Below are 11783 nucleotides of genomic sequence, written 5' to 3'. Positions count from 1 at the left end.
AAATCATTAGAAGACTAATATAATATTTCCTTCCGTCTTTACAACTCTATGTTAACTCTAGAATATGGTATAATTGTCAAATTCTAATAAGTTAACTCGTAGTGAATGACTTAAGAAACTCATTTCTTCATTCATTCAATTTCCCTTGGCCAATGTCTTTATTTCTATAGAGTTCAAACTCATTACCACGAGTTGATGGATTCTTTCTTGATTAGTCACTAATTCTACAAGGATTTAATTATGCCCAATAATCATTCAACTAATATCATAAGGCATTAAAATATAATAAATAACTTGTTAATTACTATGATAATCTCAAGTCTAAGGAAAATATATATTTCTTCACAAGAATATCTTATTGACAATTCAAAGGTAATATATTAACCATTAGAAATTCTCATTTGAGTCAGTTCAATGGTCATATCTCTATATGCACCATTTATATGTGTTATTTAATAAATGAGATATATTAATTATTATCTAATAAAGATCATTACACATATATTGATCAATCTGGATTAATAGTATCCTAAGCTCAATAATCCTATGATCAAGAACGATTTGGATTAAAATTATAAAAGATTTATTTCTCATTATTATAATCTCTATTATAATAATAAATCTCTAATTTTAATCAGTGATCTTTTATATTAATTATTTTGATAAATAATGAATATGATATTAAGATGATAATACATATAACTTTATTATTATAAACATGACAAATTGGTTCTTGGGCATACATTATATCCCAACAACAAGGATATAAGCGAGAGTGTAAATATAAGTTTCTTTATGAAGGACTTATCTATTTATAGATAGGCTGAATGTGTAATATTCCATAGTGGGATACTTTATTTATGGTAAGCCAACCTACCAGGTTTGCCTAGACTAGCATGAATTGCTTTATCCGTGTTGAGAAGTCTTATTATGTCTGTGCTCTAGTATGTATACTACTTTATCTAAAGTGATTCATTTTGTCATGTGTCTAGGCTATTATAGCCGTATATTAATTATGTGATTGTCGTATGGCAAATGATACGTCATGTCTTATCACAATCGTTCTTTCCCTTAATTAGGTCAGTCATCTCAGCGTGATTGACAACTATATAGATCATATCTTATTTGACTAATAATATGTCATGATTTTATGAGTTGGTCAACTAGTCCAAATACTAGGATGGAACAATATAGTAAATAATCATCTTAGGGTGATAACAATACAATTATCTATAGTTGAAAACAAATGTTTGAAGGATAATTATTTTAATAATTTCAAGCAACATGATGACGTTAAAGTGGGTTTTGTTTGTGAAATTCCAGACCATGCCAAATGTCATACCGAATGCCATAGCCAAAGGTCTTTTCAAGTCATTATTTTTTATATTGAAATAAAAAACATAACATTAATAACAACAATGACATCAAAATTAACGTCACATATCACATTTGTCCCTGATCTATAAGAACCATGTGATGCCATCAAATTGTAAGTGGGGGCCACCAACCCATAATGGACCGTGGATGATGTGCCACGTGGAGAACAATGCCCTTGATCGTGGATGAATTTGGGAGATACAGCTATTAAGGAAGGTGAAGCTGATGCGTAAACAAACCCAAGCTTATGCCGCTGCCAACTTAGAAACGCAAACAAGATCCAAAATACCATGAAGGCGACGTTAATACTTTAGAGTAAGATTTCATTGGATCATATTAAAAAATTGAATATTTGATTTTGTGATACATTTAAGTAAAGGCTTACTGCAACAGTCACATATAGATTATTTATTTAGCATAATAAGATGAGTACCTTGATTATAAAAAACAAGATCCAAAGTAGCGTAAGCACCAAAGACTTCAACCTCTTTACATCTAACGCCTCTCATACCTTCTCAGCCACCACTTTCAATCTCAACCCTCTATTTACAAACCCCTCTTATTTCTTTAATTCTCTTCCTTTTGTCCCTATAGTCTTAGCTTCTTCTTTCTTGGTTCAATTCTTGAACACCCGTTTACTTTCTCTCTCTCTTTCTCTCTCTTTCTCTCTCTCTCTTTATTTCAATCTAATTCCACCATTATCTTTTTATTAAACTGAATCCCATAACCACACTCCACATTTGAGGCATATTACATTACTATTAAAATATCTGACTATGGTATAGTTTATTTACATATATGTTATCATAATAATATTATATATGAAACTGTATGAATTTAATTTCTTAGAAACTTATGCCTTGGAATTAAATGTCAATTTTTTCTTTATGAAGGACACAACATTGGTGCCTCCATGGCTTGAGCTAGTTCTAAACACATCCTTTTTCAATGTCTGCCGGATTCATGGAGATGCTGCAAGAAGTGAATGTAACATGTTTTGCCTTGACTGCAATTGTGATGCTTTTTGCTTTTATTGCCGTTCCTCAAGACACAAGGATCATCAAGTCATTCAGGTTAGTTTATTCACCTATATTACTATGCACATTAAGTTTTCAAATTGTCCTGGAAACAGTCTCTTTACTTATGGGGTAAGTCAGCATACAACTTTTCTTCCGCTCCCTAGATCACATTAAATGGTAGACTCATGGATTGGGCTGCCATTTTATTTTACTTAGTTTTCAAATTGCATTTCTCTCATCAATTTAGGACAATGGGTATATATAACATGGGTATAATGTGGTGATTTTTGTTGAATAGATAAGAAGATCTTCATATCATGATGTAGTGAGGGTGGCTGAAATTCAGAAAGTGTTGAACATAAGTGGAGTGCAAACATATGTGATAAACAGTGCAAGAGTACTGTTTCTAAATGAGAGGCCTCAACCAAAATCTGGGAAAGGAGTTGTTCACATTTGTGAGATTTGTGGAAGAAGCCTCTTGGATCCATTTAGGTTCTGTTCTTTAGGTTGTAAGGTGAGACATTATTATAATTTATTTTATTTCCCTTTTCATTACCTTGTTCATTTCATTTTCAAAATGCAACATCATTTACAAATATACAACTCAAATCACCCTCATCATATGGGGATAACACCCACCACCCATACATCATCACCTACATTTGAAAGCCCATCAACATCATAATTATATTCCCACCGCTATTAATCATCATGTTCATCTATTTCTAGCATATATGTGTAGTAGTCCTCCCTCCTCCATGCATTAAAATTTTCATGTATAAATATATTGTATATATATATAAATAAATATATATATATATATATATTGTATATGTATATTGTATATGTATATATATAGATGTATATATGCATACATAACCATGGAAATATTTAAAAGCATGGGTTTGATGGGTGTGGCACCTCTTGCATTTTTTAGGTTAAGTGGGCCCATTTGAACTTTCTTAATAAATCTATATTAAAATTTACTTTACTTGCGTAATAAACTATAGTTTGTACTTCAGAGGAGCTTGATATATTTATAGAGTGGAACATAGCAAGATGTGTGTAAAATAATTAATATACGATTGATTGGGTTAATTAATTTGAATTGTTTTAGAGGTTAAGTGAACCCATATGAACTTTATCAGCTAATAAATCTATAGTAAAATTTAGTTCACTTGCATATACTTTATTAGCCCTTGAAGTGTAAACTATAGATTGTACTTCAAAGGAGCTTCACCCGATTTAGATATATTTACATGTTAACTACTGAACAATGGAATGGATTGGAACATGTATAGATATCATTTGTCACAAATACTGTTTTATTATTTGTATTAGACCAATCAAAATTTTACTTTTTTTGTTTTTAAAAATGTTCTTTTATTTATTATGTTACAATATGTAATTAGTCTAGGACAGAGAATAGATATCATTGACGATTGATGATCTTTGTCCTTACAACAATGTATGTAAAATAATTAATATATGATTGATTGAGTTTATTAATTTGAATTATTTTTGTTTGCAATGAATGAATTAGCTTGTAAGAATAAAGAGAAATGGGGATGCAAGCTTTGCTTTGGATGATAGGAATAATGCAATAGCAATGGAAGGGGGATCAAGACAGCAAGAAGAGAAATTGCGTGAAGGCTCACAACAAGACATGTATCCTGGCACGCATCTTCCACCTACTTCAAACGCAAGAAGAAGAAAAGGCATTCCTCATAGGGCTCCTTTTGGCTCCTAATAAACATTATTCTTTACTCCTTATCGCATCATTATTGTGTCACTCCATGTGTCATTCGTTATAATTGGTTAGAAAACATTTAATTATTACATTTCTAACTTAAATATTTTTTGATCAATTATATCAAGTGACACATTGAATAATACATTTTTTAAGACAACATATATGCTCTATAATATATATTCAATATTCAAACCCCATCATTTTTTCTTTTTGAAAAAATGAATTCACCCTCTTAGAGGAATCTCTTTAGCACATTTTTTTCTCCAGTAAAGCAAAGAACAATAAAATAATAAAAAATAATGGCAGCCTTTGGTGGAGGGTTTCATATGTAGTACGATGTCCAAGAAGTGGGAGAGGAAAATAGAGGAAAGGTATATAGGAAAGTTCCTACTTTTTTGGGTCTATGTCACAAAACAACAAATTCCCCCTTGTGAAGAGCCAATAATGCATATTTGTTCATTATTTTATTTGATAGTTCCAAGTGTATATGTCATTAAGAAATTAAAAAGCAAGTCTTTGTTGAGTCCGTTTTAGTGTTTTCTACTTTACAATGAATGGCCTACCATCCACATGGGCCGTTTACATGAAGATATCCTTAGCTTTACCTAATATCTACCTGTTCTCAATATAATATTTATACATAGTTAGTATCAATACGATATTTATCATTCATTTATTTTATTATTTTTATTTGATAGTCAGAGATGATTAAATATAAATGATATAATAATAAATAAAAATTCTTATATTATTAGTGTATATACCATCTTTTATTCTTTCTAAATGTATATCATTATATTATTACTCCTTATTGTTACCAATTTAGGTGAGTTCAATCGACTGGTGCTATTTTATATTTTTCATTTTATTCCCATTATTTTTTTATCTCAATGAAGTGGAACAAATATGGACGTTAAATTGTCTTTATACTTATGCAGCGTCCCTTTCCCAACTTAATTAGTTAAATTGTCACGAGCAAAGGCAATTAGGTAGGGAGTACATCTGTCACGATGATGTGCCACGTGGAGAACAATGCCCTTGATCGTGGATGAATTTGGGAGATACAGCTATTAAGGAAGGTGAAGCTGATGCGTAAACAAACCCAAGCTTATGCCGCTGCCAACTTAGAAACGCAAACAAGATCCAAAATACCATGAAGGCGACGTTAATACTTTAGAGTAAGATTTCATTGGATCATATTAAAAAATTGAATATTTGATTTTGTGATACATTTAAGTAAAGGCTTACTGCAACAGTCACATATAGATTATTTATTTAGCATAATAAGATGAGTACCTTGATTATAAAAAACAAGATCCAAAGTAGCGTAAGCACCAAAGACTTCAACCTCTTTACATCTAACGCCTCTCATACCTTCTCAGCCACCACTTTCAATCTCAACCCTCTATTTACAAACCCCTCTTATTTCTTTAATTCTCTTCCTTTTGTCCCTATAGTCTTAGCTTCTTCTTTCTTGGTTCAATTCTTGAACACCCGTTTACTTTCTCTCTCTCTTTCTCTCTCTTTCTCTCTCTCTCTTTATTTCAATCTAATTCCACCATTATCTTTTTATTAAACTGAATCCCATAACCACACTCCACATTTGAGGCATATTACATTACTATTAAAATATCTGACTATGGTATAGTTTATTTACATATATGTTATCATAATAATATTATATATGAAACTGTATGAATTTAATTTCTTAGAAACTTATGCCTTGGAATTAAATGTCAATTTTTTCTTTATGAAGGACACAACATTGGTGCCTCCATGGCTTGAGCTAGTTCTAAACACATCCTTTTTCAATGTCTGCCGGATTCATGGAGATGCTGCAAGAAGTGAATGTAACATGTTTTGCCTTGACTGCAATTGTGATGCTTTTTGCTTTTATTGCCGTTCCTCAAGACACAAGGATCATCAAGTCATTCAGGTTAGTTTATTCACCTATATTACTATGCACATTAAGTTTTCAAATTGTCCTGGAAACAGTCTCTTTACTTATGGGGTAAGTCAGCATACAACTTTTCTTCCGCTCCCTAGATCACATTAAATGGTAGACTCATGGATTGGGCTGCCATTTTATTTTACTTAGTTTTCAAATTGCATTTCTCTCATCAATTTAGGACAATGGGTATATATAACATGGGTATAATGTGGTGATTTTTGTTGAATAGATAAGAAGATCTTCATATCATGATGTAGTGAGGGTGGCTGAAATTCAGAAAGTGTTGAACATAAGTGGAGTGCAAACATATGTGATAAACAGTGCAAGAGTACTGTTTCTAAATGAGAGGCCTCAACCAAAATCTGGGAAAGGAGTTGTTCACATTTGTGAGATTTGTGGAAGAAGCCTCTTGGATCCATTTAGGTTCTGTTCTTTAGGTTGTAAGGTGAGACATTATTATAATTTATTTTATTTCCCTTTTCATTACCTTGTTCATTTCATTTTCAAAATGCAACATCATTTACAAATATACAACTCAAATCACCCTCATCATATGGGGATAACACCCACCACCCATACATCATCACCTACATTTGAAAGCCCATCAACATCATAATTATATTCCCACCGCTATTAATCATCATGTTCATCTATTTCTAGCATATATGTGTAGTAGTCCTCCCTCCTCCATGCATTAAAATTTTCATGTATAAATATATTGTATATATATATAAATAAATATATATATATATATATATTGTATATGTATATTGTATATGTATATATATAGATGTATATATGCATACATAACCATGGAAATATTTAAAAGCATGGGTTTGATGGGTGTGGCACCTCTTGCATTTTTTAGGTTAAGTGGGCCCATTTGAACTTTCTTAATAAATCTATATTAAAATTTACTTTACTTGCGTAATAAACTATAGTTTGTACTTCAGAGGAGCTTGATATATTTATAGAGTGGAACATAGCAAGATGTGTGTAAAATAATTAATATACGATTGATTGGGTTAATTAATTTGAATTGTTTTAGAGGTTAAGTGAACCCATATGAACTTTATCAGCTAATAAATCTATAGTAAAATTTAGTTCACTTGCATATACTTTATTAGCCCTTGAAGTGTAAACTATAGATTGTACTTCAAAGGAGCTTCACCCGATTTAGATATATTTACATGTTAACTACTGAACAATGGAATGGATTGGAACATGTATAGATATCATTTGTCACAAATACTGTTTTATTATTTGTATTAGACCAATCAAAATTTTACTTTTTTTGTTTTTAAAAATGTTCTTTTATTTATTATGTTACAATATGTAATTAGTCTAGGACAGAGAATAGATATCATTGACGATTGATGATCTTTGTCCTTACAACAATGTATGTAAAATAATTAATATATGATTGATTGAGTTTATTAATTTGAATTATTTTTGTTTGCAATGAATGAATTAGCTTGTAAGAATAAAGAGAAATGGGGATGCAAGCTTTGCTTTGGATGATAGGAATAATGCAATAGCAATGGAAGGGGGATCAAGACAGCAAGAAGAGAAATTGCGTGAAGGCTCACAACAAGACATGTATCCTGGCACGCATCTTCCACCTACTTCAAACGCAAGAAGAAGAAAAGGCATTCCTCATAGGGCTCCTTTTGGCTCCTAATAAACATTATTCTTTACTCCTTATCGCATCATTATTGTGTCACTCCATGTGTCATTCGTTATAATTGGTTAGAAAACATTTAATTATTACATTTCTAACTTAAATATTTTTTGATCAATTATATCAAGTGACACATTGAATAATACATTTTTTAAGACAACATATATGCTCTATAATATATATTCAATATTCAAACCCCATCATTTTTTCTTTTTGAAAAAATGAATTCACCCTCTTAGAGGAATCTCTTTAGCACATTTTTTTCTCCAGTAAAGCAAAGAACAATAAAATAATAAAAAATAATGGCAGCCTTTGGTGGAGGGTTTCATATGTAGTACGATGTCCAAGAAGTGGGAGAGGAAAATAGAGGAAAGGTATATAGGAAAGTTCCTACTTTTTTGGGTCTATGTCACAAAACAACAAATTCCCCCTTGTGAAGAGCCAATAATGCATATTTGTTCATTATTTTATTTGATAGTTCCAAGTGTATATGTCATTAAGAAATTAAAAAGCAAGTCTTTGTTGAGTCCGTTTTAGTGTTTTCTACTTTACAATGAATGGCCTACCATCCACATGGGCCGTTTACATGAAGATATCCTTAGCTTTACCTAATATCTACCTGTTCTCAATATAATATTTATACATAGTTAGTATCAATACGATATTTATCATTCATTTATTTTATTATTTTTATTTGATAGTCAGAGATGATTAAATATAAATGATATAATAATAAATAAAAATTCTTATATTATTAGTGTATATACCATCTTTTATTCTTTCTAAATGTATATCATTATATTATTACTCCTTATTGTTACCAATTTAGGTGAGTTCAATCGACTGGTGCTATTTTATATTTTTCATTTTATTCCCATTATTTTTTTATCTCAATGAAGTGGAACAAATATGGACGTTAAATTGTCTTTATACTTATGCAGCGTCCCTTTCCCAACTTAATTAGTTAAATTGTCACGAGCAAAGGCAATTAGGTAGGGAGTACATCTGTCACTGTGTCACTGTTTGTGATTGGTTGAAAAAATATATTTAAATTAAAATTTTAATAATTAATTATTTTTCTAACCAATCACAATTAGTAACACATGAAGTGATACACTATTTTAAAACAACAGATGTCCATCCAATTAGGTAGGGTAGATATGAATGATAGCTACTCAGTTTTTTCCAAACGTGCATCATCCAAATTTAACCCGGGGTAGGTACGTTCAGATATTTATACTTTTAATAACATATACCAATGTTTCCTCAATTACTTAGCATGGGTTATGTTTAAAGTTTTAAACTGTTCAAGTCTAAAGTTAGTTATATTTATTTGGATTAATATTGTGAAATATGAGCTGGACATCAAATGTAAGAGGTATTATATTAGGTTTAATTGGTTTAAATAGTTAAACCGTCCGGTTGGACCAGATGATTTTATATATAATTTATCATTTTTATCTATAAATATATAATTATATATAAATACAAAATTTTATATAATTATATTGAAATAATATATTTCTATTTTTTTGGACCGGAGTAAAACAAAATATTAGAGTACTGTTCTATTTTTTTTAATTTTAAGTGAATCGCTCGGTTCACTTCCTAGGTTATTGCGTTCAACCAGGTTTAACATGGTTGGACCGAAATTTCTCCGGTTCAAAACAGTCTAACCCCTCACTCTATTAAGACTACAAACAAGAGCCATTTTCAAGTCATTTCAGTGGTCAAACGGGTTGGACCGTTTGGTCCGGTCCTATTATCACAATACTAATTTGCCTTATAAAGATTGACTATTATACTAGAGTAAGAGAGAAAAGGAGATAAGATAATGATGAAGAATTGTAGTAATTTTTTGTCAAAGAGCCATTCTGATCATTTTTATCATTTTATAAAATTAAATAATTATTTTTATTCATTTATGTATATTACAGTAGTTTTTTTTAAAGTTATTAATGATTTTTTGTTCATCAATGGGCATTTTGGTAATTTTCATATTTTATAAAGCAAAATAATATTTACTCATTTATGTGTATTACGGTATTTTATAAAGTGTTAATAAATTTTTATTCAAGCTTTGATATTATGTTTCGTGGTTTTATAAACTCAAAGGAAGTATTATTATTATTATTCAATCAAGAGTAATGTTAGTATTCTTCATTTCTTTGTAAAATCGATAAAATATTTTCATCACAAAAATTATGGGTTTTTAGCTGTTTAAATGTCTCAAAATTAATTTTATCCACTTTTACCATCAATTCCTTATTGTGTGATATGAAAACGTTAACTACCAACTGAAAGTGAATAACACTAGCATATCTTAGCCTATGTTTTGATGAAGATAAGGTTGGACCGTTTGTGCAAAAATTTGGAAACTTCTTGAAAAAGAAAGGAGGGCTTAGACGATTCCAGAAGAAAGAAGCGCGTGAATCAACCAGGAACGCTTCACTTGCCACGAATGTGGTAAGCCAGGATACATGAAGTATCAGTGCCCCACTTACTTAAAAGGGTTGATTCAGAAAAGAGCACTTCTCGGGAATTCAAGTCAAAGAAATCATACATCGTTTGGGATGTACCCGAGGAAGAAACAACATTAAGCACCTCAGATGAAGAGGAGACCGCGAAGCTGTGCTTAATGACGACAACAAATGAGGCTTGCGGATCAGATAGCAAAGATACTTCATCTCTGATATATCATCCTCTTCTTCTGATTCTCCCTCATATGAAATATTATATAGTGCTTATGTTGAGATGCATGAAGAACTTAAAAAATTAGCAAAGTTGAGTAACGAGAGAAAAAGAATAATTTTGCTAAACCAACAAAAAATAATTCAACTGCAGAAAGAATTAGATGAATTAAAATTGGAAAGAGAAACATTAGATCTAATTTTTTCATGTGCTTCATGCGATTGCTCAAATAATAACTTATGTCAAAATACTACTTGTGAGTCGTTCGAGGACTTGAAAAACGAAAATCTTAAACTAACGGAAAAACTCGCAAAACTTACAAATAGTAAACAACAATTAGACACTCTACTTAGCAAAACTAGGAATGTTGGTAACCACACTGGGTTAGGGTATGTTCCCCCATCCTATAAAAAAAGACCATATAGGAGACCTCTAACACGTCAATACAAAAAAGTAAATAAAGATAGAGTCCCTACCTGCCATTACTGTGGCACATATGGCCATACATCTCATTCATGTTATATGACCATATAGGAACTCGCTAGGACTGATGCAGTTCACACAACATGTTATGTAATGAATAGAATACTACTTAGACCTACTTCTTCAAAAACACCTTATGAGATTTGTAATGGTCGAAAACCAAATATTGCTCATCTTCATGTTTTCTGGTGCAAATGTTTTATTTTGAATAATGGAAAAAGAACTTTAGGAAAGTTTGACTCGAAAGCTGATGATGGCATATTCTTAGGATATTCATTACATAGCAAGGCATTCCGTGTGTTTAACAAATATACCATGCAAATAGAAGAGTCTATTCATGTGCATTTTGATGAATCTTCTCCAAAAGAGAAGAGAAAGGTATTTTCTGATGATATTTCAGGAACACTCGACGAAGTGCCAAACCAGGACATGAATGAAATTCAACAAGAAGTGGAGCAAACAGTAGCAGAGCAACATCAGGATATGCCTATCGCGTGGAAAACTAAAAAGGATCATCCGATCGATAAGGTGCTAGGTGATATATCTACGGGAGTGGTAACCCGTAGCTCTTGACGAAACTTTTGTAATTTTGTTGCATTTGTATCTCAATTAGAGTCAAAGACCATCGATGAAGCCATCGAGGATGTACATTGGGGTATAGCTATGCAAGAAGAGCTAAACCAGTTCGAGCGAAATAATGTGTGGGACTTAGTCCCCAAACCAAAAGATCATCCCGTAATTGGCACCAGATAGGTCTTTCGTAATAAGCTAGATGAATCTGGCTTGATAATAAGAAATAAGGCTCGCCTAGTGGCCAAAGGCTACAAC

At 31.3% G+C, this 11783-nt stretch overlaps 2 protein-coding genes across 4 annotated transcripts; both read left to right on the top strand.

Annotated features, from left to right (window-relative positions):
- LOC109359471 lies at positions 1830-4185 on the top strand. Of its 2 annotated transcripts, XM_019604149.1 has the most exons (4): positions 1830-2156; positions 2271-2450; positions 2695-2910; positions 3940-4185. In XM_019604149.1, exons 1-4 carry the CDS (start codon positions 2154-2156, stop codon positions 4144-4146), a joined length of 606 nt encoding a protein of 201 aa, XP_019459694.1. In that variant the 5' UTR covers positions 1830-2153; the 3' UTR covers positions 4147-4185. The 2 variants fall into 2 exon arrangements, with proteins under 2 accessions (XP_019459694.1, XP_019459692.1); XM_019604147.1 differs by lacking the exon at positions 1830-2156 and having other exon boundaries at positions 2265-2450.
- LOC109359472 lies at positions 5465-7805 on the top strand. 2 transcript variants are annotated; one of them, XM_019604151.1, is made up of 4 exons: positions 5465-5791; positions 5906-6085; positions 6330-6545; positions 7575-7805. In XM_019604151.1, the coding sequence occupies exons 1-4, from the start codon at positions 5789-5791 to the stop codon at positions 7779-7781; spliced, it is 606 nt and encodes a 201-aa protein (XP_019459696.1). In that variant the 5' UTR covers positions 5465-5788; the 3' UTR covers positions 7782-7805. The 2 variants fall into 2 exon arrangements, with proteins under 2 accessions (XP_019459696.1, XP_019459695.1); XM_019604150.1 differs by lacking the exon at positions 5465-5791 and having other exon boundaries at positions 5900-6085.

Source organism: Lupinus angustifolius, chromosome LG11 (assembly GCF_001865875.1).
Source record: "Lupinus angustifolius cultivar Tanjil chromosome LG11, LupAngTanjil_v1.0, whole genome shotgun sequence".
In the NCBI taxonomy this organism is placed as follows: domain Eukaryota; kingdom Viridiplantae; phylum Streptophyta; class Magnoliopsida; order Fabales; family Fabaceae; genus Lupinus; species Lupinus angustifolius.
The sequence above is the reverse complement of the archived record's forward strand: the minus strand, read 5'-3'. Positions and strand labels throughout refer to the sequence as shown.

Coding starts and splice junctions, on each gene's coding strand:
- LOC109359471 (XM_019604147.1), top strand. CDS start 2,265: ATGAAGGACACAACATTGGTGCCTCCATGGCTTGAGCTAGTTCTAAAC. Junction 2,451..2,694: donor AGGATCATCAAGTCATTCAG/GTTAGTTTATTC, acceptor TTTGTTGAATAG/ATAAGAAGATCTTCATATCA. Junction 2,911..3,939: donor TCTGTTCTTTAGGTTGTAAG/GTGAGACATTAT, acceptor TGAATGAATTAG/CTTGTAAGAATAAAGAGAAA.
- LOC109359472 (XM_019604150.1), top strand. CDS start 5,900: ATGAAGGACACAACATTGGTGCCTCCATGGCTTGAGCTAGTTCTAAAC. Junction 6,086..6,329: donor AGGATCATCAAGTCATTCAG/GTTAGTTTATTC, acceptor TTTGTTGAATAG/ATAAGAAGATCTTCATATCA. Junction 6,546..7,574: donor TCTGTTCTTTAGGTTGTAAG/GTGAGACATTAT, acceptor TGAATGAATTAG/CTTGTAAGAATAAAGAGAAA.